We start from the raw sequence: 27109 nt of genomic DNA, 5'->3' as shown, positions 1-27109 counted from the left end.
GAACGTCCATGGGCCAATGTGTCTATTTTTGTGTGTTGGTGGGTTTCGGGGCTCCGTGCCTCCTTCGCCGGCTCTGAAATCCAGTGGCAGCTGGATTCCCAAGTGGACGAGACTTCTGTGTCTGTACAGCTCCGTGGGGAAGTGATTTTTGGTTATTTTTAAAATATTAGATAATTTTTTAAATAAAGAACGCTTCACATATTTTATTTTACTTTTTAAATATAATTGTATTGATTTCAGAGAGGAAGGGAGAGGGAGGGAGGGAGAGAAACATCCATGAGGAGAGAGAATCACGGATCGGCTGCCTCCTGCACGCCCCCTGCTGGGGATGAGCCTGCAACCCGGGCCTGTGCCCTTGACCGGAATCGAACCCGGGACCTCCTGGTTCGTAGGTTGATGCTCTGCAACTCAGCTGCACTGAGCGCGCTCACAGCGTTGCCCCACCTTCCTCTCTGCCTGGGTCCGAAACATGGTCATCATTCCTGGGGGGAACCACGACCGCTTGACATGGTCAGGCCTCGTCCATCCCACCTCGTTCCATCCCCGCCTCGCTCCAGCCCCAGGCAACCGCGACGCGGCTTTCCACTGCTAAGGATGCCCTATTCTGGACATTCCCCGTGAATGAATCATGTGACCCGGGACCTTCCGTCTCTGGCTTCTCTCACTCAGCGCTTTCCCCCGCCCCAGGGTGCGTCCACAGTGTGGCAGGGGTCGGTAATTCGTTCCATTACCTATATATATAAAAGCCTACGTGACTGTCTCCACCCGTCTCCACGCACTGACCACCAGGGGGCAGACGCTCAATGCAGGAGCTGCCCCTGGTGGACAGTGCGCCCCCACAGCCAACCTCCCGCAGCCCCGCCCCCCAGCCAGCCGGCCCCGATCGGCCCCCACCGCCGGCCAGGCTGAGGGACCCCACCCCTGCACTCTAGTCCTATATGATAAAGACCTAATATGCTAATTAGACCGGATGGCGGAACGACCTTCCGGAACCACCAGTGGGCGGGGCCTCGAGGCAGCCGGGCTGCGAGGGCCGAGCCCCTTGCACGGATTTCGTGCACCGGGCCTCTGGTTTTAAAATAAAAGCAGTTCTAAGTGAAGGATAATTATTTTTTAAGCACAGGTTGGGCAGCTCAGCTATTTATTGGGCACCTACTGTGTGCAGGGCCCTGTACCGTCCTTCCTCACCAAGCGGACCGTGGCTTGCCCTGTGCACCTGGCCCTCCAGGGCAGAGGCGGGGACCTGGGCACGGCCGGTAGAAGGCGGATGCTAAGAGATTACTTGTGCCCGGCCGGTGTGGCTCAGTGGTTGAGTGTTGACCTATGAACCAGGAGGTCACGGTTTGAGTCACGGTTGGGGCACATGCCCAGGTTGTGAGCTCGACCCCCAGTAGGGGGCGTGCAGGAGGCGGCTGATGTATGTATTTCTCTCATCGATGTTGCTCTTTCCCGTTGTCTCTGAAATCAATAAAAAAAAATATATTATATATATATATATAATATATATTTTTTTAAAAAGGATTTCTTGTGAGAATTGGGTGATGCATCATGGGAGGCTGGCAAGCAAGCGTGAGCTCGGCAGGGCGTGCAATGAGGAAAGGCAGGCTGGGGTCCCCCCCGGGAACAGACTGAAACCTGGGGAAGTTCCCTCCTTTTCGGGGACACCTCCCCCCTGCCCCGAAGGCCCTTCCCCGATTGCACCAGGCCCACCCAGGTTCCCCCGGCCGACCTCCCCTGCCGAAGGTCAACTGATTAGGGACCTTAATCACATCGGCTACAAAATACCTCCTCAGCGCCCCCTAGATTCGTGTTTGCAGGGGGTTGAATTGTGTCCCCCCTGTTTCCTCCCTCTCCCCCAAAAAGATATATTCAGGCCCTGACCCCTGGTACCTATGAAAGTGACATTATTATTTTTTTTTCTTTTATATGGAAAGGGCAGAAAGAGCTGACTTTTTTTTTTTAAATCCTCACCCAAGAATATTTCCCCATTATTTTTACAGAGAGTGGAAAGGAGGGGGAGAGAGAGAGAGAGAGGAACGTTGGTGTGGGAGAGACATTGGTTGCTCGCCTCCTGCATGGGATGAGCCTGCGGCCTGGGTCCGTGCGGCGATCATCATCGAGCCCGCAGTTCCATTGCTCTCGGGGTGTGCGCACGCGGGAGGGCTCGCTGGGGCGTGTTTGCACGTGACGTCGCGTGCCTGAGCCTACCAGGCGGCTGCAGGTGCATCTTCAGCCCTGCTGCAGGGGTGAGTCCTTGCAACAACCGTTTCTATGGAACACCCGCTCTCCCCGGCCCCACCTCCCCGCACGAAATGCAGAAGCGAGGACCCGGGCAGGAGGGAAAAGGCACCGGCAAACTGCCTCCTCCTGTCATTTCGTAACTGTGCCGGCCCGGGCGATTTGGGGGGCAATCCTAGCTGTTGCACTTTGCTGGGGGGGGGGGGGCGGCTCTGAAATGGGTCCCTGGGTGGGAAGGATTATTTCCCGCCACGGAGCTTGGGATCCGAGAAGCTGGATCGGAGTTGCCTGCGCCCCTTTTTTGAATATTATTTTTTATTTTATTATTTATTATTTATTATTATTATTTTTCTGTGGGGCGACCGGCGGGGCGATTGGGGGGACCCCCACTGGCACCCGCCTTGGCTGGCCTGGGGCCTGCGGGCTGGGGGAAGCTCCTGCGCTGAGCATCTGCCCCCTGGTGGTCAGTGCGTGTCATAGCAACCGGTCATTCCACTGTTCGGTCGATTTTAATGTTTTTATTTTATCAGAGAAGAAGGGAGAGGGAGAGAGAGAGAGAGAAACGGCCATGATGGGAGAGAATCAACTCGGGCATGTGCCCTTGACCGGAATCGAACCCGGGACCCTTCAGTCCGCAGGCCGGCGGTCTAGCCACTGAGCCACACCGGGCAGGGCTTTTGTTTGCCTTTTCATTCTCTTCACGGTGTCGTTTGCAGAGCCGACATTTTTAATTTTAATAAAGTTCAACATATTCAAGAATATTTCTTTTCCACGGGTCATGCATGCTTTCGGTGTTGGCGTTCATCACGTCATTGCTGGACGCAAGGTCATCCGGATTTCCTCCTCGGTTACCGTCTAGAAGTTTTATGCTTTTGCTTTTCGCATTTTTTTTTTAAAGATTAAACTTTTTTTGTTTACTGATTTGAGAGAGAGAGAGAGAGAGAGAGAGAGGAAGGAGGAAGGAGGTGGAGGAGGAGAGCGAGAAACACTGATTGTTCCACGTATTTACGCATCGTTGGCGGCTTCCTGTACGTGCCTGCAACCTTATGGGGACCACGGTCCAACCCACTGGGCCACCTGGACAGGGCTGCCTGTGTTAATGACATTTTCTTTTTTTTTAAAAAAAAATATATTTTATTGATTTTTTTTACAGAGAGGAAGGGAGAGGGATAGAGAATAAGAAACATCGATGAGAGAGGAAACATGGATCAGCTGCCTCCTGCACGCCCCCTACTGGGGATGTGCCCGCAACCCAGGTCCATGCCCTTGACCGGAATCGAACCCGGGACCCTTCAGTCCGCAGGCCGACGCTCTATCCACTGAGCCACACCGGCCAGGGCAATTCCATTTTCTGAATTTTTGTGCAGAGCGCAAATATGATCTGTGCCTGGATTTAAAAAAATGCAACGCCGATAGCATCGCTTGCAAGCAGGTCCTGCTATCCCAGCTCCGCGGGGAGCAGAAGTGATTGTTGCAAACCTGGCAACAGGGTAGCGAGCGCTCGTGGCCAGGCTGCTGCTTGGGGTTTGCATTAACCTTCACTCTTACGGGAGGAATCCAGGCCCGTTCCTCCGCCTCCCCCTTCCCCTCTTCCTGTTTCCTCCCGCCCACCGGCCTGCACCCGAGAAAAGATACAATGAAACAGGCCCCTTTGCCACCCAGGCCCCCCCCACCCCCCAACCGGTTGCATCTATAGATAAAAAGGCCAATGCAGGCCCCAGGAGGTGGGCGAGGGAGGCTGCTCTGGCCGCTGCAGCCGGACGCCCCTTAGCCCTCTCTTGCATGGCCCAGCTGTGCCCGAGTGGCCCCTTCATCCCTCGTTGAGGGGGCTGCCGGTCAGCCCCAGCAAACACCCCGAATCTGCAAGAAGACCAGGGGGGTGATTGCATGCCCCCTCTAGGGTTAGAGACCCTGCAACCCAGGCATGTGCCCTTGACCAGAATCGAACCCAGGACCCTTCAGGCTGCAGGCCGAGGCTCTACCCACTGAGCAGCACCAGCCGGGGCCCACTTGCCCACACTTGCAATGATCGCAAAGAGACCTTTAAACCGGGTTCAGTTCCGGATTTCCTAAGCAGCGAATGCCAAGCAAGCCAGGCTGGCAAGCCAAGACGGGGGCCAGGATTTTTGGTTTTATTTGTGTTTTAGCATTTTTTTTTTTTTTAATTGATTTCCAAGAGGAAGGGAGAGGGAGAGAGGATCATCATGGATCCGCTGTGTCCTGCACGCCCCCTACTGGGGATCCAGCCGGCAACCCGGGCATGTGCCCTGACCGGGAATCGAACCCCGGACCCTTCAGTCCGCAGGCCAACGCTCTAGCCTCTGGGCCAAACCGGATAGGGCGGGCAATTGGGTGTTTTTGGTTTTGTTTTGTTTTGTTTTGTTTTTTTGCTTGCGCGGCTAGTCGGCAGTGTGCGGTAGCCGAGGGCCGGTCCCGCTGTCACCTCGTTATTTACTTTCCGGACCTGAATGACCGCGCAGCGCGAAGGGAGGCGAGCCCGGCCGCCGCCGTGTGACCCGCCAGGCGGAAAAGACGCCGCGCGCCTCCCGCCGGCGGTGGGGGCAGGGAAGCACGTGCAAAGCGCGGCGGCGGTTGCATCATGAGCTCGATTGCACCCCGGGTGTCTCGGGTGCAGGTAACAGCTCGGCACCCGCCCGCCCAGGCCCCGGGGAGCCCGGGGGAGCCCGGGAGCACTGCAGGGCAGGCCCCCGGGGCGGCCCCGCCACGTCCTTTGGGGGAGGGGTGGGGGCCTGGCCAGGCCACCGGTAGATAGTAAGACCCCGTGGGTTGCGCGGACTCACAAGTATGGAGGCTGCAAGTGGGGTTTGCTATGGACGTGCATCCCCGACGTGGTGCAGTCCGGCCGCGCAGGGTCCTTCGCGGGCCCGCCTTCCGGAGGGAGGACACCCCCCCCCCCCCCGCAGAGCAACAAACGGCCCAGTGTCCCGGGAAAGAGCAGGCGAGGTGACCGGCTGCCACGCCGGGTGTGCAGGGCTCGGGGCGCGGAGCTCCGCGTGCACCCAAGCGGGGGGCGACTGATTGAAAAACACCCCCGAGGCGCAGGGGGTGGGCGCGCGCCCCCGGGTCGTGCCATCGGGGCCGCGCGCGGTGCGTGGTTGCAGGGACACTGGGGACTGGGGTGCCCAGGGCCGGGCCCCGTGAGCCATGGCAACGTGAACACTTTGGAAAAATGCCCGCGGTCTGCGGCCCGGGGGTGGGGGTGGGGGACAGGGTGGAGAGGGGGGTCCCTCCCCCATCCCCCGAGCCCCCGCACCCCGGCTCCCGGCCTCCACCCCGGTGTGTCTGAGTCTCTTTCTCCCCCAAACACTCTGGCTCTTCCCAGGGGGTGTTCTGTAAGGTCGAGGCCCCCACTGCGGGGGGGGTAGGGGGCGAGTGTTGGGGTGCCCTCCAAGCCGCCGGTTTTGAGGGCGGCGCGCCTGGGGCAGGGTGCAGGGGTTCAGTGAGGGCGGCTGGGCGCCTTCTCCTTGGAGGTGGGGGAGGGGCACCCTCCAGGACGGGCCCGGGTTCCCTTCTCCCAGGGACACCTTGGGGTGGGGGTTGGCCCGGGTCCCCCACTTCCCCCCCACCCCACGGGCAGCAGGGTAAAGGCTGCGTTGGAGACGGGGTGCGGGTGGACCAGTGTTCCCTTCCCACCTCCCTGGAGGCCTCGGGAAGGGACCGGGCTCAGAGCGGGGAGGGGGATGTCCGGTCCCCTCACCCCGCCTAGACAGGGTGGGGGCAGGGGGAGCTGGGGGTGGGGGACCGGGCCGGGGCGCAGGGTCCCTCCGGTGGCGAAGGGGCTGGGTGGGGGCGCGGGTCCCCGCCGGGGGCCGGGGGGAGGGGCGGCGCCCGGTCCCGGCGGGGGAAGGGCCGGCCCGGGGTCCCTCTGCCCCCGGGGGAGGGGCGGCGGGGGACGCGGGGCCTGGGGGCGGGGCGCCCCGCTGGCAGTCCTCCCGGCCGGGGTCGGCGCTCTGGCGGCGGCCGCTCCCCCCGGAGGTCACTGCCCGTGCCGGTCCCTCCCGCGTCCCGCCCTCCTCCGCCGCCGCCGCTCCCGCCCCGGCCCCCCGCCTCGGCGCTCGGGAGCGTGGAGCCGCCCGCGCCCCCGCCCGCCGCAGCGCCCTCGCCGCCATTCGCCACCGAAACTTTCCAGCGCGCGCGCCGCTCGGACTCGGCGGCGGGCGGGGGCGCGGGGGGGGGCGGCGGCTGCTGCGGGCGCCGGGCCCTCCTCGGCCCCGGCTCGGCCCGGCGGCTCGGCCCGCGGGGTTGGCTGGGCGCGGCGGCGCCGGCGAGCGGCCCAGCGCGCGGTGAGGTGAGTGCGCGGCCCGGCGGCGGGAGGGCGCGGGGCGGGGGGCGCAAACTTCTGGGGCGCGTGGGGCCCGGCCGGCGGCTCGGGGCGCGCGCACGCTCCGCCCGGGCGCGGAGGGCAGGTCCCGGCGGTGCCCGGGCGCAGGGGCCGGGGTGCGGCGCGCTCCCCGCGGCCTGAACAATACCCCGAGGGGGGCGCTCCCCCTGGTGCCGGCGCGGGGTGCGCGCGCGGAGCCCGGGGGGCGCCTTTGTTCGGGGAGGGGAGGCGGCCGGCCACTTCGGGGAGGCGCTCGGACCGGCCCCCCCGGCCCCTTTCGCCCGCCGCCCCCGGGGGCTCCCCCGGGGGGGAGGGGCGCCCCATTCATCCGCGGGCCCGGGACCGGGTGGCGGTCGGCGTGGGTGCCCGGCGAGGCCCCGCGCTGCCCTGCGTCCCGGGCGCTGGAACTGTCACGGAAGTCGGGAGCCCCCGGGCCGAGCGAGGGGGCCGGGCTGGGGGTGACATCGGGGGGTACCCCGTTCCGGCGCGGCCTGGGAGGCTGTAGACCTGTTGCTCGCGGGCTGGGGGAGGGGGGACCCCAGATCCGGGCCCGGTTCCCCAGGGTACTGTCCCCACCGGGGGCCAGCGTTCCGACGGGGGCACTGCGTCTTCGGGGGGTCGGCGGCCGCGGGGTCCGTGACAACTCGGGGTCGCGAGAGGCGCGCCCGCCCGCGCCGGGATGGGGCCTGGGCTTCACGTGCGCCGCCGGCCTGTGCGCAGCGGGGCGCGGCCCAGCTCGCTTCCTGCACGGCCGCGCGGTCCCCGCGCCCGAGTGCATGGCGAACCCCGCCAAGTAGGAGTCGGGGTGCGTTTCCCCCGGGGGACGTGGTGGAGCGGGCCCCCAAAGACGCGGAAAGCCGGCCCCCTGGCCTCCGCAGCTGCCTCCGCTCTGCAGGGTCACGTGGGGCTCGACCGGACTTGTGGCTGGTTTTCTCCCGTTCGCGCCGCCCAGTCCCGGCCGCGAGGGAGGCGCAGGGGCGGGACCTCGGGCCTGGGCCGGAGGGGTCAGGTCCCCAGCCTGGCTTCGGGGTGCAGACGGCTGTGATGATGGCAAAAAGTTTGCAATTAGATTTTCCTGGAAAAGACGCGATTAGGGGGGAAAAGAGAGAGGGAACGCGAGGGTGGACCCATGGAGAGGGTCCTTGGAGACGGTGCGTTCATTCTAAGGATGCGCACGTGCGCGCTGGGCGTGGGGCGGGTTTGGTGGGGACCCGGCGGGAGGAGTGGTTCAGGGGTAACGGGGGAAGCCGGTCCCTGGGCCTCCTGACTGACAGGGCCCCCCAGGGGAGAGAATTCCAGATTTTAAGTCGGCACACGCCCCTGGGGAGGCAGGAGAGTGCTGGCGTTTGCCTGGGGCGAAGGGGGTGTGTGTGCCTTTTGCCTCCTTGCTGGGCGCAGTGATTTCTGCTCCGTCAATAGTTTTAAAGAAGGAATGACAGCCCGGCCGGTGTGGCTCAGTGGTTGGGCAACGACCTATGAATCAGGAGGTGATGGTTCGATTCCCCGTCAGGGCACATGCCCGGGTTTGCGGGCTCCATCCCTGGCCCTGGTTGGGGTGGGGGAGGAGGGGTGCGGGAGGCAGCCCATCCATGTGTCTCTCTCACAGTTGATTTTTCTCTCTCTCTCTCTGTCTCTCTCTCTCCCCTTCCATGCTACTTGCTCTTTAAAAAAATCACTAGAGCCCTGGCTGGTGTGGTTCAGTGGATAGAGCGTGGGCCTGTGGACTGAAGGGTCGCAGGTTTGATTCCCGGTCGGGGCACATGCCCGGGTGCGGGCTCCACCCCCGGTGTGGGGCGTGCAGGAGGCGGCCGATCCACGATTCTCTCTCATCATGGATGTTTCTCTCTCCCTCTCCCTCTCCCTTCCTCTCTGAAATCAATTAAAAATAAATATATATATATTTTTTAAAAAGTAGGCTACATCCAAGAAGTTAAAATCTCACCGCCAAAGACACTTTAAAAATAGTTCCGAAGAGGAAGCGAGCCTACAGTCATTTTGTAAACATTTCTTCTTTTTTTCTAAGTTGGAAAGATAAACTTTTTTTCCATAACTATTTTTAGTGGGAAGGAAGCCGCCGGCCTCGGGCATGGAGGGTGGATGTGAGTGTCGCCTGGGGGCCTGCCCTCCTCGGCTGTCCCCTCCGCCCCACGCTCTCCGTGGGGATGACCAAGGGGACCGGAACTGGCCGCACTGGCCACAGTGGCTGAGGGAGACCCACCGAAACCGCAGTGGAAGCTGGCTGTGGGGACCGCCCGACAGTCATCATGGTGCAGGAGACGGGAGGGCGCAGCCTGAGAAAGGCTGAAATCCCAGGGGACCAAGCGGGGAGCCAAGAAACCCACTTTTTTTTTAAGTATTTTTTTATTGATTTCAGAGAGGATGGGCGAGGGAGAGGGAGATGGAAACATCCATGGTGAGAGAGAATCACGGATCGGCTGCCTCCCGCACGCCCCACACGGGAGAGCGAGCCCGCAACCCGGGCCTGTGCCCTGACGGGGAACCGAACCGTGACCTCCTGGCTCCTAGGTCGACGCTCAGCCACTGAGCCCCGCCGGCCGGGCTCTGGCAGCCCGTGGGGTGTTCACGGAGCAGCTCCGATGCCGCCATCCTAGCTCCTCACCGCCGTCAGATATTTTACGGAGAATCTGCTCGACTGAAGAGCGCGGCCGGGAGCTGGAAGCCGTGAGGAGTGAGTTGAGCGTTGAGACAGGACAGACGGCTTGGGTCATGCTTCCTCTGCGTTGGTTTGCTCTCGGTGGACGGGACGCAGATGGAGGTGGAAGGGACTCTTAGAAGAGGAAGGTGGAGGAGCTGGGTGTGTATCGGGGCCGTATTGCCAACGCCGAGCTCTGGGGTTTTGCCGATAACCACGGGTTCCCCTCCGGGGGCCAGTGGGAGAGCCTGAGGAGGCCACGCCTGGCTGTACAGTCGACGCACCAGGCCCGTTGGGGCGAGGTCGGTGGGGGAGGTGGGCCCCAAGAAAAACAAGTCGTGGACTGTAGCTCTTGAGGCACCGACGTGTTTTGGGGTGCAGGCAGAGTTGGGGACGCTCTCCCAGAAGGTGGGGCACAGGAGTGGGCTTGGGAGACCCACAAGGACGCAGGCCACGCCGGCTGCTCGCTGCTGAAACTCAGCACACGTGTCCTGGCGGCCCCCGGGGAGTGCCAGTGTGCCCTGCGCTGGGCCTCCTGGCCCCTGGTGGGCAGGGGCCGGGGTGACCTAGTTTGCAACCAGCATGCCAGGCCCTGACTGTGTCTTTGGGCAAATCAGTTGCCTTCTGTAGAGTTGGTTTTGTCACTGAGAGAGCAACAGAGACAAGGCAGCTGGTTTCTGAGGCTGGCGCTGAAGGAGACGGGGTTATTCCGGTGCCTGCAGCCCAGCAGGCCTGGCTTAGGATCGTCCTCCACTCTGCTCTCGGGGACTCGGGGTGGGAATGTGTCTTTATTACGTAGGGTGGTTGGTCTCCAGCCTTTACTTTCTCTTCCGTTTCTCCCCCTCTGTGAAGTGAAATTCCAGGATCGTCATCCGTGTATACACACACACGCACATACACACATGCACACATGTTCTCTCTGTTTTCCGAATTAGTGTGTAACAGATTATGGATTTCAACACGTGCATAGGTTTGTGTAATCGGAGGTTCAGTCACAGCTCAGACCTGTGCACGCTCTCCCTCCGTGGTTCCCGGATCGTCACCCTTCCCCCACCCGGACCCGGGACCGGGGACCCGGGACCCAGGACCCTGCCCGTCAGCTCTGCTGTCCTGTCCTTGGTCGTATTCAGACCCAGGCAGAAACCCCCAGGGGCGAGCCCACCACGCCTCCAGCGCCTCCCTTAAGGCTGCACCTTCACACGTGGGCACACGTGGGCCCCGGGCCCTCCTCGGCGCGATTGTGCACTGCGGACGTTAGGAAAAGCAAGGAGCAGCTATACGGGTTACTTGTAAATATTTGTAAGACGCCGGCTGTCTTGTTGGGGCTGCCAAAGGTTTGCGGTCTCCTTGGCCAGGGCCTCTCTCGCTGCCATGGGGTGAGTCTTGATGCCCTTACAGAGAACGTTCCAGAACCTTTGAAGACCTTTTTTTTTTTTTTTTTTAGTCTATTTTATTGATTTTTTACAGAGAGGAAGGGAGAGGGATAGAGAGTCAGAAACATCGATGAGAGAGAAACATCGATCAGCCGCCTCCTGCACAGCCCCCTCTGGGGACGTGCCCGCAACCCAGGCACATGCCCTTGACCGGAATCGAACCCGGGGCCCTTCAGTCCGCAGGCCGACGCTCTGTCCACTGAGCCACACCGGTCAGAGCTGAAGACCTTTAATGTGTAAAATCGACCGGCAGGTTCACGTCGTGCCTGGGCAGAGAGGTGAATAGCAGAGAGGCTGGAAACTCGAGTTGTGTTTGCATCCGCTCGTTGCAGACGGAAAGCGAGTTCCCCCGTCCGGCCGGCGTCTGGGTTGTGAGTCTGCGTTTCACTGTGGGCCGCGATCCCCGCGTTTCGGGACCCTAATGAGAAATGGCGTGTTTTCTACAAGAAGGAGTCCTTGGCCTGGTGTGTCCTCACGGCGGGGGCCGAGGCGTTTAGCTGGGGAAAGGGCTGCTACTTAAATGTCGGTTACGGGGCCTGGTGGGGCCTGGTGGGGCCCTGCCGGCGAGGCTCAGGGGTTGAGGTCCACCTAGGAACCAGGAGGTCAGGGTTCGATTCCCCGTCAGGGCACATGCCCGGGTTGTGGGCTGGATCCCCAGTGGGGGGCGTGCAGGAGGCAGCCGGTCCGTGATCCTCTCTCATCATGGACGTTTCTCTCTCTCTCTTTCTCCCTCTCCCTTTCTCTCTCAAATCAATAAAAATGTATTATTAAAAGGAGAGTCTGGGGGTTTGTTTTTTTTTAAATCCTCACCTGAGGGTATTTTCCTATTGATTTTTTAGAGAGAGGGGAAGGGAGGGAGGGAGGGAGGAGGAAAGGGCAGGAGAGAGAGATAGAGACAGGCAGACACAGGGAGTGGTTGCTTCCGGCACACGTCCTGACCGACAACCCAGGCACGTGTCCCAGGTGGGGAATCGAACCCGTGACCCTTGGGTGTGCGGAGATCCACTCTCTAACCACGGACACACCGGCCAGGGCGATGATGGTGGTTTTGTGTTAACTAAAAGTATAGGTAGCCCTGGCCGGTGTGGCTCAGTGGCTAGAGCGTCGGCCTGCGGACTGAAGGGTCCCGGGTTCGATTCCGGTCAAGGGCACAGGCCCGGGTTGCAGGCTCGATCCCCAGCAGGGGGCGTGCAGGAGGCAGCCGATCCATGATTCCCTCTCCTCATTGATGTTTCTCTCTCTCTCTCTCTTCCTTTCTCTCTGAAATTAATAAAAAAATAATACGGTGACCTCCTGGTTCGTAGGTGGACGCTGAGTCACAGCGGCCGGGCATTTTGGCAAACATTTAATGAGCTCACCCCTAATGCCTTGCCAGGGCCAGAGCACGTGATTTTGGGGGCCTCATATGGGGGTGGGGGGCGGACAGGAATGCCTGGTTTTGGGTTTTAATTCCCAGACAGGTTTCCGGTCCCGTCAGGGGCTTGGCGGGGCGTATTGGGGGCAGGAGGAGACCATGACGACGCCCATTGAGTTTTCATCTGATGCTTCTAGGCCAGCGGTTCTCAACCTGTGGGTCGCGGCCCCTTTGGGGGTCGAACGACCCTTTCTCAGGGGTCGCCTGAGACCGCCAGAAAACACATCTATAATCACATATTGTTTTTGTGATTGATCGCTGTGCTTTCATGATGTTCCATGTGTCACCATGAAAATGCATCCCGCAGATCAGATGTTTCCATGACGATTCATAACAGCAGCCACGTGACAGTGATGACGTAGCCACGAGAATAATGTTATGGTTGGGGGTCCCCACAGCGTGGGGAGCTGTATTCAGGGGCCGCGGCGTCAGGAAGGTTGAGAACCGCTGCGCTAAGCTCTTGGTGATCTGTGGAACGTTCATATAATGTGAGCTGAGTGCTGTGTGGAGCCGACGAACGGATGACAGGAACTGGGGACACGATGCTTAGCACTTCTTTCTCACCGGGAAGGATTTGCGACGAGAAAACGGTTTAGAGATCACGGGTTAGGTCCCACGGGTGGGGGGTGAGACAGGGCGACGTTCAAGTCCCCGAGTGTAAGTGGGACCATGTGTGTATTCCCTGTCTCCCGCCTCCTGTCAGGGTGTGTGCATGTGTGTGCGTGTGTGCATTTTAAGTGACAGATCTTCCAGTGTTTTTTAAAAAAATTATTTTTATTGATTTCCGAGAGGAAGGGAGAGGGAGAGAGAGAAACATCCATGACGAGAGAGAAGCATCAATCGGCTGCCTCCTGCACGCCCCACGCTGGGGACCGAGCCCACAACCCGGGCCTGTGCCCTGATGGGGAATCAAACCCTGACCTCCTGGCTCCTAGGCCGACGCCCAACCACTGAGCCACACCAGCCGGGGATGCTGTGCTCTGTAAGCTCTCCAGGACCGCAGTGTGTTTCCAAGCTCCCGATTCTGTTGATAACCCGCTGCGTTCAGGGCTGCACACCCTCTGGGCCCCCGGGCGCGGGCTCCGGGGGAAGAAGTGGGGCCGCGGCGAGAAGGCTGCCCCGTGACCTCGTGCCGGAACCGGGGCGCGATGAGCGTGTCCGGTGCCTCCCATCTGGCTGCGTACGTGTCCTCGGTCTTTCTTTCTGCCAGAGACATGCTTCGTTCCTCCTGGTTTTTGGGCTTTTTTTGTTGTTGCATTTCACACGGGTGGCTTTGCCAATAGAAAACCGCCGTTGGCGCCGACGCTGTCTTCCTGGTGTCCCGGTAGACCAGCCGTGGGCAAACTACGGCCCGCGGGCCGGATCCGGCCCGTTTGAAATGAATAAAACTAAAAAAATAAAAGACCGTACCCTTTTATGTAATGATGTTTACTTTGAATTTATATCAGTTCACACAAACACTCCATCCATGCTTTTGTTCCGGCCCTCCGGTCCAGTTTAAGGACCCATTGTGGCCCTCGAGTCAAAATGTTTGCCCACCCCTGCGGTAGATAAACATAGGGTGTCCCAAAATTCACACGAGATTTGAATTTTGCGTGAGCATCAACGACAACAACAAAATAAATAAAAGCCTGATTTTCCTTGGTTTATTGAATCAGATTCTCATATCTGCTGCCCTTTGATGTCAATCCCTTTGATAAGTATCACCAAGTACCCATGGGGCCCAGGAGCAGGGACAAGGAAGACCAAGGAAGACCGCGGCTTTGCGCCTGTGCCAGCAAAGCCCTGGAGGCCATGGACCCGATGTGCTATTCCATACATAAACCCTAGACTGTGTCCTTTATGAATCAATAAAAAAATTTCAATTTTTCATGATAAACCTGTGTTTTCTATCAAAATTACTTCTTGCGTGAATTTTGGGACACCCTATGCCAGGATGGTCCTCACAGCGCGGACCGTGCTGCGGGCTGTGGGCGTGAGATCGAGGCTCCCTTCTGAGCGGGACGGCTCCCGGCCCCGGTCCTCGGCTGAGGGCTTGGTTGGCACGACACCGAGTGGAGCGGCAGCCGCTGCAGCGATTGCACGCCGGCCTTCCGAGAGAGAGAGAGAGAGAGAGAGAGAGAGAGAGAGAGAGAGAGAGAGAGAGAGACATTGACGCAACAGACACATCTATGGGTGGCTGCCCTCTAGCCCGGACTGGGTGGGGACCAGCCCTCCAACCCAGGCGTGTGCCCTTGACCGGGAATCAAACCTGTGACCCTCCTGTGTGCAGGCCGATGCGCTGACCGCTGAGCCGCACAGGCCAGGGCTCCGTGCCCGCCTCTTTGGCCGGTCTGTCTGAGTTGCGGCGACGTACGCGTTGGCCTTGGTTTTCGGGTACGGCTTTTGGCGTGCGCGCCCACTTCTGCCTGTGGGACTCTCGAATTCGCGGGGTCGCGTTGTGTGTGAAGGGAAGGTGACCGTGGGCCGGGGCGTTCGCATGTGCGTGACATCGAGGGCAGGTCAGCCAGACGCCAGTGAATTGCTCTGTCTCCCGGGGAAGGCGGGGGGGCATGCCTGTGGAGAGGGCCCTGGTCGTTATCACTGGACTAGAGGCCCGGTGCACGAATTTGTGCACGGGTGGGGTCCCTCGGCCTGGCCGGCGATGGGGGCCGTCTCACCCAGTCCCGATTGGGGCCGGCTGCGGGGGTGGGGTGGGGGGCGCAGGAGGGGAGGTTGGCTGTGGGAACGCACGGACCACCAGGGGGCAGCTCCTGCATGGAGCATCTGCCCCCTGGTGGTCCGTGCGCGTCACAGCGGCCGGTCGACCGGTCACTTAGGCTTTTATATAGAGATTGTTTGCCGGCCAGATTGCCCGTGTGATGTGTCACAGAGGCATGTCAGGGTGCGGCCCCACCCAGGCTGTTCCCAGAAGCCCTTGCAGGGATTGTCTCCCACATGCATACAGCAGGCGCTCAGTAAGTGCAGGCTTGCGGGTGTGACCTCTGGGACTGGGGCAGGGGGGGATGGAGCAGGCGGGTCGGGGAACCGGTGGAAGCCGGGGGGCGTTCAGCCTGTGTGCAGCCTGAGCTTCGAGAGTGGAAACACGGCTCCCGCTTCTAACATCGTTGAAATACCGTCTACATAGTTTAGGTCTATTTTTATTGATGAGCGAGAATCTTGGATCGGCTGCCTCCTGCACGCCCCCTGCTGGGGTTTGAGCCCGCAACCTGGGCGTGTGCCCTTGACGGGAATCGAACCCGCAGGCGGACGCTCCACCCACTGGGCCAACCCGGCGAGGGTCGTCTCCGTCGTGCACGTCTTCATGTCTTCCCACGGAAATAAAAAAGCCAGTTGTCGTCCGGATCGTTGCGTGGGAAGCTTTATAACGGGAGGTCCGCAGCCGGCAAACTGATATAACCCGGCTAATCACGTTAGCGGACTCACCCTAAATATAGAGGAAGATTAGGTCATGGAAATTCCTCCTCTCTATCTCGGTCCGTCCAGCTCATACCCACCCAGCGGTCGGATCATTTCTCGTTACATTCTGTCATGTTTTTGGCCGTCCTGGGCGTGTTTTCGGAAAAGGGAGCTGAAACGAGACTGGATGTTTTCATTTTTCCCAGATTCATGTTTACATGGGAAAAGGGCCCGGCCGGCGTGGCTCAGCGGTTGAGCATTGACCTATGAACCAGGAGGTCCCGGTCGGGGCACAGGCCCGGGTTGCGGGCTGGATCCCCAGTGGGGGGCGTGCAGGAGGCAGCCGATCCATGATTCTCCCTCACCATGGATGCTTCTCTCTCTCTCTCCCTCCCTAAAATCAATAAGGATATATCTATAATAATAAAAGCGTAATATGCTAATTAGACCGGGTGTCCTTCCGGACGACCTTCTGGACGAAGCCAGGGCTGTAAGGGAAGCCCAGGTCCCGGGTGCCAGAGGGAAGCCGGTGCTGGCAGCCGGGGCAAGGAAGGCCTGCTCTTGCACGCATTTCGTGCACCCGGCCTCTAGTTTTAAAAATAATTGGAAAATGGCACCCAGCAAAAGCTGTCTTGTGAGTTTTCATTCTCTCAGTTATCACGCGTCCTCACGCACACACAGTATTACACGCCTGGCATCACAGACGGCGAGCTAGGGGGCCCCGTGTTCCCGCGTGGCGTTGGCTTTAAGGGAAGTTGGGGCGCGATCCGTGGCTCCCTGTCTGAGGGTAGATGTTCGGCCGCCTCCTGTATGCCCCCTACTGGGGATGGAGCCCGCAACCTGGGCATGTGCCCTGACCAGGAATCGAACCCTGACCTCCACGTTCCTAGGTCAACGCTCATCCGCTGAGCCCCGCCGGCCGGGCGAGGTGCCTACATTTTTTAAAATCTGCCGCGACGGAGTCATCGGCTGTCACCCGCATTGCTTCGTCCTCTATTTTTCCAAGGTGACAGGGTTATTGAGATGTAATTCACAGGCCATGCCACTCACCCGCCCGCCGAAAGGGTGTCGAGAATTTGCGTTCCTGGCATTCTTAGGGGGTTGTGCAACCCCCAGCGCTCCCTGATTCTAGGACATTTGCATCATCTCCAAGAAAACCCGTGCCCAGGGAGCCACCCTCCCTGCCCCCCACTGGCCGCCACCCGTCTGCTTTCTCTGGATTCCTCTTTTCTGGACGTTGCCAGTAAATGGAGCCAGGCAGTAAACGCCTGGTGTGTGTGTCTGGCTTCTTTCTTGTGTTGTTGTTGTTATTATTATTATTAATTGTTATTGTTATATATATTCTCGTTGGTTTCAGAGAGGAAGAGGGAGAGAAAAACATCCACGATGAGAGAGAAATCATGAGCCGGCTGCCTCCTGCACGCCCCCCACTGGGGATGGAGCCCGCAACCTGGGCCTGTGCCCTTGACTGGGAATCGAACCCTGACCTCCTGGTTCATAGGTCGATGCTCAACCATGGAGCCGGCGGGCGATTTCTAGGATTTGTGTGTGTGTGTGTGTGTGTGTGTGTGTGGTTTCACCTGCTTGGCATTGCATTAAATTTCCAAAGTTTTATTCATCCTCTCCTGGTGCGGAGCCTCATCACTGGAGCACTTACTGGGGTTGAAAACCTGTTTCCTGTTGGGTGTCCATGGGGATCCGAGTTATCTTGTGCAGGTGGCCTTTGGCCAGTGCTTTCCGATCAGCGTGCGTCTTCTTTTTCCTCCCTCGCAAGGTCGCAGGGTCTTAGGGCCAGGATCCCGCGTGCGCTCCCCTGGTGCTGTGCACGGCCGTGTGCGTGGTGAATCGCGGTGGGCTGCTGAGGGTGTCCACCGCCCTCCGCCTCCCTCTCTGTGCTAAAGGGCTGAGCCACGTCCAGCAGGGCCAGGGGTGAGCCTGAGGAGGGGTGGCCAAGGACTAGAGAGGACGGACAAGAGGATACAGTCGGGGCCAGGCGGACCGCTGTGCCTGGATGAGGGCACAGGGAAGGACTAGAGGAGACAGACAGGAGGATACAGTCGGGGCCAGTTGGAACGCTGTGCCGGGATGAGGGCACAGGGAAGGATTAGAGGAGACGGACAGGAGGATACAGTCGGGGCCAGGTGGACCGCTGTGCCTGGATGAGGGCACAGGGAAGGACTAGAGAGGATGGACAAGAGGATACAGTTGGGGCCAGGTGGACTGCTGTGCCTGGATGAGGGCACAGGGAAGGATTAGAGGAGACGGACAAGAGGATACAGTCGGGACCAGGTGGACCGCTGTGCCGGGATGAGGGCACAGGGAAGGATTAGAGGAGACGGACAGGAGGATACAGTCGGTGCCAGGTGGACCGCTGTGCCTGGATGAGAGCACAGGGAAGGATTAGAGGAGACGGACAGGAGGATACAGTTGGGGCCAGGTGGACCGCTGTGCCTGGATGAGGGCACAGGGAAGGATTAGAGGAGACGGACAGGAGGATACAGTCGGTGCCAGGTGGACCGCTGTGCCTGGATGAGAGCACAGGGAAGGATTAGAGGAGACGGACAGGAGGATACAGTTGGGGCCAGGTGGACCGCTGTGCCTGGATGAGGAAACAGGGAAGGATTAGAGGAGACGGACAGGAGGATACAGTCGGGGCCAGGTGGACCGCTGTGCCTGGATGAGGGCACAGGGAAGGATTAGAGAGGACGGACAGGAGGATACAGTTGGGGCCAGGTGGAACACTGTGCCTGGATGAGGGCACAGGGAAGGATTAGAGAGGACGGACAGGAGGATACAGTCGGGGCCAGGTGGAACACTGTGCCTGGATGAGGGCACAGGGAAGGATTAGAGGAGACGGACAGGAGGATACAGTCGGGGCCAGGTGGACCTCTGTGCCTGGATGAGGGCACAGGGAAGGATTAGAGGAGACGGACAGGAGGATACAGTCGGGGCCAGGTGGAACACTGTGCCTGGATGAGGGCACAGGGAAGGATTAGAGAGGACGGACAGGAGGATACAGTCGGGGCCAGGTGGAACACTGTGCCTGGATGAGGGCACAGGGAAGGATTAGAGGAGACGGACAGGAGGATACAGTCGGGGCCAGGTGGAACACTGTGCCTGGATGAAGGCACAGGGAAGGATTAGAGAAGACGGACAGGAGGATACAGTTGGGGCCAGGTGGACCGCTGTGCCTGGATGAGGAAACAGGGAAGGACTAGAGAGGACGGACAAGAGGATACAGTCGGGGCCAGGTAGACCACTGTGCCTGGATGAGGGCACAGGGAAGGATTAGAGGAGACGGAGTAGAGGATATAGTCAGGGCCAGGTGAACTGCTGTGCCTGGATGAGGGCACAAGGAAGGGTTAGAGAGGACGGACAGGAGGATACAGTTGGGGCCAGGTGGACCGCTGTGCCTGGATGAGGGCACAGTGACCCAGCCTGCAAGCGAAGCTTTATTGTACAGGCAGATCCCCCAGAGCCAAGCAAGGGCAGCATGTATGCCATATGTGCCAGGTCCCTTGAAACAGCAAGCATGGACCGGCTCCCGGCATTGTGAGTTTCACATCGGCTTCTTTCCGGTGGTTGCCAATCTCTGTCCTCGATCAGGCCCGGTTTAGGCGGCACTGGCTGCACCCCCGCAGCCCACATCCCTCAGCTACCGAGGACTGCAGGGTCGGACTGTAAGGTCAAGCTTACATACAACCATGGCCTTTTGGCTATAATTGTGCTGGGAGGGCTTTGTAACTAGATTCCACCTACAAGTGAGATCATGGGATACGTGTCTTGCTCTGACCGGCTTATTCCGCTCAGCATCATGCTCTCCAGGTCCCTCCAGGCTGTCTCACAGGGTAAGAGACCCTCCTTTTTCAGGGCTGCGTAGTATTCCACAGTTTTTCCCTGTTGATTTCTAGAGAGAGAGGAAGGGAAGGGGCGACAGAGGGAGAGAGAGAGAGAGACAGAGACAGAGACAGAGACATGGATGTGAGAGAGACACATGGATTGGTTTCCTCCTGCGCACCTGGGCCGGGGATGGAGCCTGCAACCCAGGAACGTGCTCGTGACCAGACTCGAACCCGGGGTCCTTTGGTGCGCGGGTCGATGTTCTCAACCGCTGAGCCACAGCTGCCATGGGCAGACTTCCCTTTGCAAAGAGAGTGCGTTTCTGACTTCTTGGGATGTATTCCTGGAAGTGGGATTAGGGACATGCTCTGGGGGGCGGGGGAGGGGAGGGAGGGAGCAGCCCCAGAGAGGTCAGGAGGGGGAAGAGGAGACACAGGTAACACTTTCAACAATAAGGAACTTAAATCGAGAAAAGAGAAGAAAGAGAGATCGCGGAAGCATCTCTGTGCCCCGGGGTTGGTTACGACCGGATCAGCCAGGCGTGTGCTGCCTCTAGGGGCTGTCTGCCAGACATGGAAGGAACTTTGTTATGAGAAACATGCTTTCTCTGGTTTGGGAGTGGCTGATCAACATGGTCCAGCCCCCCCTTTTTCTTTTTTGTATTTTGCATCAAAATGTAGACACTGGCCCGGGCGATGTGGCTCAATGGTTGACCATCAACCTAGGAACCAGGAGATCAGGGTTCAATTCCTGGTCAAGGACACATGCCCGGGTTGGGGGCTGGATCCCCAGTAGGGGGCGTGCAGGAGGCAGCTAATCCATGATTCTCTCTCATCATGGATGTTTCTCTCTCTCTCCCTCTCTCCCTCCCTCTCTGAAATCAATAAAAAAATGTTCTTTTAAAAATGTAGACACTGAGCAGTGAGAAAGACAGGGTCCCTCGTACGGGCACCGGGAATGGCACCGGTGCCCAGGGGTTGGAGCCGAGGCCTCTTGGGGGGGAACGGCCCTTCTCGTCCTGTTCGCTGGCCGTATCCCAGGGTCGTGCGAGTGGACTCCTGCCCCACAGGCTTCCCGTTATCGTCTCACCCGCGAGGAGAAGGTTGCAGGTCCCGGGGGCTGGGGGCAGGGTGCGTGCGTGTGAGGGCGAGGAAAGCGTGGACCGAGGAGGCCACTGGCAGGGCCAGCCGCCGGGCGAGACGGGCCGGCGAGGACAGCCGGGGACAGTGTGACCGTGACTCAGGCAGCGTGATCGAGGGAGAGAGGATCCCGGGGTCATTCGCCTCCAGGCTGCCCTGGGGCAGTGTCGGTGCCACGGAATGCTCTTGGGAACGCGTTCGGCTCAATTTTTCTTTTTTTTAGATTTTTTTTCTTTATTGATTAAGCTATTACAGCTGTGTCCTGATCCCCCCATCGTCCCCCCATCCCCCCACCCATGCCCTACCCGCCCCCCTCGCCCCCTCCCCACCCCCCGGCTGCAGCCATTGGTTATGCTTATATGCATGCATACAAGTCCTTTGGTTGGATTAAATAAAGATAGGCCCGTGGAGCCCGGCCGGCGTGGTTCGTCGACCCAGGAACCAGGAGGCCACCGGTTCGATTCCCGGCCGGGGCACGTGCCCGGGTTGCAGGCTCGGTCCCTGGTGGAGGCCGTGCAGGAGGCGGCCGATCAGTGACTTCCTGTCTCTTCGATGTTTCTGTGTCTCTCCCCCTCTCCCGGCCTCTCTCTCTCTCAAGATCAATAAAGGGCCCTGACCGGTTTGGCTCAGTGGATAGAGCGTCGGCCTGCGGACTGAAGGGTCCCGGGTTCGATTCCGGTCAAGGGCATGTGTCTTGGTTGCGGGCACATCCCCAGTGGGGGGTGTGCAGGAGGCAGCTGATCGATGTTTCTAACTCTCTATCCCTCTCTCTTCCTCTCTGTAAAAAATCAATAAAATATATATATATTTTTAAAAAGATCAATAAAGGTCTATTTTAAAGAAGGTGACCCGGTGATTGTGGGCTAGCGTCTGGGGCCGGGCCGGTAGGCAGACGGGTGTTTTCCTGGAGAGAGGCGAAGAGTGGGAGCCGCGTGACTGGGTTTAGTCCCGATGGCGCCATCACCGTCCACGTGAGGCGGGGACGGGAGAATAAGAGGACGTCCTGCTTCCCCTGACCACGGGGGGCCTGGGCCAGATGCCCCAGCCGCGCCGGCACACGCACTGGCCGGGGTCCCGGGCTGCCCACAGCCCTCGCTGGCGCCCGTGCGATTACAACCGCGGTGGTCGGGGTGCCCCCGGGGTGCGGGCCGTCTCAGGGGCATCACCTCACCTGACGGGGAATTCTCTGTGGGTTCACCCGCCGGCGCCTGGAGCAGTAACCTTCTAGCCGAGGCCACACTCCAGGCTCATCGTGGTGCCCAAGCGCCTTTCTTTTCTTTTCTTTTTTTAATATATTTTTATCGATTTCAGAGAGAGAGAGAGAAGCATCCATGATGAGAGAGAATCATGGACCGGCCGCCTCCTGCACGCCCCCCGCTGGGGATCGAGCCCGCCACCCGGGCCTGTGCCCTGACCGGGAATCGAACCCTGACCTCCTGGTTTCTCCGTCGCTGCTCAGTCACGGAGCCCTGCCGGCCAGGGGCGGACCTGCGGGGACGGTGGAGATGTGAGCTCAGCCTGAGGCCGCCCCAGCCTCCCGGCCCACGGAGATGGCAGGTGGCGTGGCCGTGCCCGCTGCCTGCCCGGGTGGAGAGTGAGGCCGCGGAGCAGCGCGTCCGTGGGGCGGGCCGGCCGGGCCTTGTCCCGGGACACATGCCCGCGTCCCTGTCCGGGAGTGGACGCGCCGCCCGCCAGCTCTTGGCCCGAGGCCTGCGCGGCCCCTGGAGCGAAGCCGGTGGTGACAGGGAGGCGCCCTGGAGCTCGGGGAGCCGGGCACGGCTCCCGGCCTGCACCGTGAGATGCGGTGAGACCGGGAGGTCATGTCGGTGCTCCTGGTGCCAAGCACAGCACCTGTCAGTCACCCGCAGAGGCTTGGGGGTGAAACGGAGACGGTTTGGCCAGGGCCCGTGTGGCTCAGTGGGTAGAGCGGCGGACTGCAGGGCTCCGGGTTCGGTTCTGGTCCAGGGCACGCACCTGGTGGGGGCGCTTGCTGGGGACGCCTGCAGGCAGTGACTGATGGGGCACAGGCCTTCCTGCAGGGCGTGACGGGGTTATTCGAAGGCCAATGGTGCCGATGATGGGGGCACAGCTGAATATTCCGAAAGCAGTTGCAGGCGCCCAGCAGGCGTGGCTCCGTGGTTGAGCGTCGACCTAGGAACCAGGAGGTCGGGGTTCGATTCCCGGTCAAGGGCACAGGCCCGGGTTGCGGGCTGGATCCCCAGTGTGGGGCGTGCGGGAGGCGGCCGGTCCACGATTCACTCTCATCACTGATATTTCTCTCTCTCCCTTCCTCTCTGAAATCAATAACAATATATTAAAAAACAAAAGGAAAAGGAAAAAGCACACTTCTGGTGAAAAAGTGGCTTCTTTTATTTTTAAAAACATATTTTTACCGATTTCAGAGGCAGAGAGAGAGGGAGAGAGAAACACCATGATGAGACAGAGGCACGGATCGGCCGCCTCCTGCACGCCCCCCACGGGGGGTCGAGCCCGCACCCCGGGTGTGTGCCCTCGGCCGGAATCGAACCCGGGACCCTGCGGTCCGCAGGCCGACGCGCTGCCCACGGGGCCACCCGGCCAGGGCCTCCGTGGCTTCTTTCAGAGCCTCTGACGTGCAGGCAGACGGTCTCCGACTCTGCCCTCACGGGGAGCGTTGCCCGGAGCCGATTGGCCGGCTGTGAGCGCGGACGAAGGTGCACACCAGGGCTCGGTTCCTGGGAAAAGAAGCAAAAGAGAAAAGAGAAGAAAAGAAAAGGACGGAAGCTGCCTCGCGTGGTGACAGCTCTTTGCTGCTTCGCTGCCGCGGTGACTGTTGCCGTGGGTGGCAGCAGCTCTTTGCTGCCGGCCCCGCACACTTGCACCTGGCTGCCAGGAGGCTGGGACAGCAGGCTGGGTGCAGAGCGCTACACCCTGTATTGGGGGGGGAGGCCGGGATGGGGGTGGGAAGAGCCCGCCCGCCCCCCGGGAGCCTGCCTTCTCCGTGGGCGGGAGTCCTGTCTGCAGGGACGGGACGCCTTCTTCTCTTAAAATACGTTGGCACTGATTTCAGAGGGGGAGGGAGGGAGAGGGAGAGAAACGTCGATGATGCGAGAGACGCATTGGGCCTCCTGCCTGCCCCCCCGCTGGGGATGGAGCCCGCACCCCAGGCCTGTGCCCTGGGCCGGATTCGAACCCGGGACCCTTCGGTCCGCAGGCCGGCGCGCTATCCACTGAGCCAAGCCGGCCTGGGCGAGAAAAGACTTTTTTAAATGAATAAAAGTAATTTTAAAATTTGTTGGAAAAATACCCTTGGATGAGTATTAAGGTCAACAGCAACCTAAAAGCAAGCCAGGAAAATGCGCTGCAGGCACTGCCTCCTCTGGCTGGGGGCGGGCACGGAGGGAGGGGTGGGAGAGAAGGGACCACAATGAGCTAGGGTTTCTCTTGGAGAGAAACACACCGACGGGTTGCCTCCTGCACGCGCCCCGACCAGGGCCCAGGCCGGGGAGGAGCCTGCCACCGAGGTCCGTGCCCTGGACCGGACTCGAACCCGGGACCCTCCGATCCACAGGCCGGCGTGCTAACCACTGAGCAACACCGGCCGGGGCGAGCTAGGCTTCGGGCGGCACCGAGCCGACCGCCCAGGGCACTTTCCCTGCTGACCCAGTTGCAGAGCTGCCAGCACAGGGAGGGGGCGGGAGCCCGCCGGGCCGGTCGCCGCTGGCCGCGGACAGGACCTAAAATTAGCTCATTGAGGAGCCAGCCAGGGGCCGGCCGTGGCCCGGGGCGGGTCCCACGGGGACTCCAGGGCGGCAGGCGGTGCCTGCTGCGTCTGCCCCCGGTTTCTGCTCTGGCTTCTCTGAGTGTCCTCTCCCCACGCCTCGCCCCGCGTGTGACCGAGAGTGGGTGTGCGTGCAGGGCACCCGTGAGGCACGTCCCAGCTTTATGGTGAGAAGCGGGGACGGGGCTGGTGAGCTTTGTGCCCGCTGGTGAGCTGTGTGCCCGCTGGTGAGCTGTGTGCCCGCTGGTGAGCTGTGTGTCCTCTAGTGAGCTGGGGGCCCGCTGGTGAGCTGTGTGTCCTCTGGTGAGCTGGGGGCCCGCTGGTGAGCTGGGGGCCCGCTGGTGAGCTGGGGGCCCGCTGGTGAGCTGTGTGCCCGCTGGTGAGCTGTGTGTCCGCTGGTGAGCTGTGTGTCCGCTGGTGAGCTGGGGGCCCGCTGGTGAGCTGGGGGCCCGCTGGTGAGCTGTGTGCCCGCTGGTGAGCTGTGTGTCCGCTGGTGAGCTGTCTGCCCGCTGGTGAGCTGTGTGCCCACTGGTGAGCTGTGTTTCTGCTGGTGAGCTGGGGGCCCGCTGGTGAGCTGGGGGCCCGCTGGTGAGCTGTGTATCCGCTGGTGAGCTGTGTATCCGCTGGTGAGCTGTGTGTCCGCTGGTGAGCTGTGTGTCCGCTGGTGAGCTGGGTGCCCGCTGGTGAGCTGTGTGCCCGCTGGTGAACTGTGTGTCCGCTGGTGAGCTGTGTGCCCGCTGGTGAGCTGTGTGTCCGCTGGTGAGCTGTCTGCCCGCTGGTGAGCTGTGTGCCCGCTGGTGAGCTGTGTGCCCGCTGGTGAGCTGTGTGTCCGCTGCTGAGCTGGGGGCCCGCTGGTGAGCTGTGTGCCCGCTGGTGAGCTGTGTGCCCGCTGGTGAGCTGGGTGTCCGCTGGTGAGCTGTGTGCCTGCTGGTGAGCTGGGGGCCCGCTGGTGAGCTGGGTGCCCGCTGGTGAGCTGTGTGCCCGCTGGTGAGCTGTGTGCCCGCGGGTGAGCTGTCTGCCCGCTGGTGAGCTGTGTGTCCGCTGGTGAGCTGTCTGCCCGCTGGTGAGCTGTCTGCCCGCTGGTGAGCTGTGTGCCCGCTGATGAGCCTTGTGTCTGCTGGTGAGTTGTGTGCCCGCTGGTGAGATATCTGCCCGCTGGTGAGCTGTGTGTCCGCTGGTGAGCTGTGTGTCTGCTGGTGAGCTGTGTGCCCGCTGGTGAGCTGTGTGCCCGCTGGTGAGCTGTGTGTCCGCTGGTGAGCTGTGTGTCCGCTGGTGAGCTGTGTGCCCACTGGTGAGCTGTGTGCCCGCTGGTGAGCTGTGTGTCCGCTGGTGAGCTGGGGGCCCGCTGGTGAGCTGTGTGTCTGCTGGTGAGCTGGGGGCCTGCTGGTGAGCTGGGGGCCCGCTGGTGAGCTGTGTGCCCACTGGTGAGCTGTGTGCCCGCTGGTGAGCTGTGTGTCCGCTGGTGAGCTGGGGGCCCGCTGGTGAGCTGTGTGTCCACTGGTGAGCTGGGGGCCCGCTGGTGAGCTGTGTGTCCGCTGGTGAGCTGGGGGCCCGCTGGTGAGCTGTGTGTCCGCTGGTGAGCTGGGGGCCCGCTGGTGAGCTGGGTGCCCGCTGGTGAGCTGGGGGCCCGTTGGTGAACTGGGGGCCCGCTGGTGAGCTGTCAGCCCGCTGGTGAGCTGGGGGCCCGCTGGTGAGCTGGGTGTCCGCTGGTGAGCTGTGTGTCCGCTGGTGAGCTGTGTGCCCGCTGGAGAGCTGTGTGTCCGCTGGTGAGCTGTGTGCCCGCTGGTGAGCTGGGTGTCCGCTGGTGAGCTGTGTGTCCGCTGGTGAGCTGTGTGCCCGCTGGTGAGCTGTCTGCCCGCTGGTGAGCTGTGTGTCCGCTGGTGAGCTGTGTGCCCGCTGGTGAGCTGTCTGTCCGCTGGTGAGCTGTGTGCCCGCTGATGAGCCTTGTGTCTGCTGGTGAGCTGTGTGCCCGCTGGTGAGCTGTGTGTCCGCTGGTGAGCTGGGGGCCCGCTGGTGAGCTGGGGGCCCGCTGGTGAGCTGTTTGTCCGCTGGTGAGCTGGGGGCCCGCTGGTGAGCTGTGTGTCCCTGGTGAGCTGTGTGTCCCTGGTGAGCTGTGTGCCCGCTGGTGAGCTGGGGGCCCGCTGGTGAGCTGTGTGCCCGCTGGTGAGCTGGGGGCCCGCTGGTGAGCTGTGTGCCCGCTGGTGAGCTGGGGGCCCGCTGGTGAGCTGTGTGTCCTCTGGTGAGCTGGGGGCCCGCTGGTGAGCTGGGGGCCCGCTGGTGAGCTGTGTGCCCGCTGGTGAGCTGTGTGTCCGCTGGTGAGCTGTGTGCGCGCTGGTGAGCGGTGTGCCCGCTGGTGAGCTGGGGGCCCGCTGGTGAGCTGTGTGTCCCTGGTGAGCTGTGTGTCCCTGGTGAGCTGTGTTCCCGCTGGTGAGCTGTGTGCCCGCTGGTGAGCTGGGGGCCCGCTGGTGAGCTGTGTGCCCGCTGGTGAGCTGGGGGCCCGCTGGTGAGCTGTGTGCCCGCTGGTGAGCTGGGGGCCCGCTGGTGAGCTGTGTGTCCTCTGGTGAGCTGTGTGTCCTCTGGTGAGCTGTGTGTCCCTGGTGAGCTGTGTGTCCTCTGGTGAGCTGTGTGCCCGCTGGTGAGCTGGGGGCCCGCTGGTGAGCTGTGTGTCCCTGGTGAGCTGGGGGCCCGCTGGTGAGCTGTGTGTCCACTGGTGAGCTGTGTGCCCGCTGGTGAGCTGAGTGTCCGCTGGTGAGCTCTGTGCCCGCTGGTGAGCTGGGTGTCGGGCGTCCACTGTCACAGGACAGAGACACATCGACTGGCCGCCTCCTGCACGCACCGAGCAGGGCCAGGGATTGAACTTGCAGCCGCCCTTGGCCGGAATCGAACCCGGG

General features: G+C 61.1%; 1 protein-coding gene across 1 annotated transcript in view; it reads left to right on the top strand.

Annotated features, from left to right (window-relative positions):
• The first annotated feature begins 469 nt into the window (after positions 1 to 469).
• LOC118657319 (basic proline-rich protein-like) overlaps positions 470 to 27109 on the top strand; it is a 28624-nt gene continuing 1984 nt past the window's right edge. The window contains exons 1-2 of the mRNA XM_036311169.1: positions 470 to 510; positions 6235 to 6547. Coding sequence (XP_036167062.1) covers positions 470 to 510; positions 6235 to 6547 — 354 coding nt within the window. The remainder of the gene's footprint in view (positions 511 to 6234; positions 6548 to 27109) is intronic.

The sequence above is a fragment of the Myotis myotis genome, unplaced genomic scaffold (assembly GCF_014108235.1).
Source record: "Myotis myotis isolate mMyoMyo1 unplaced genomic scaffold, mMyoMyo1.p scaffold_m19_p_51, whole genome shotgun sequence".
NCBI classification, from domain to species: domain Eukaryota; kingdom Metazoa; phylum Chordata; class Mammalia; order Chiroptera; family Vespertilionidae; genus Myotis; species Myotis myotis.
The sequence above is the reverse complement of the archived record's forward strand: the minus strand, read 5'-3'. Positions and strand labels throughout refer to the sequence as shown.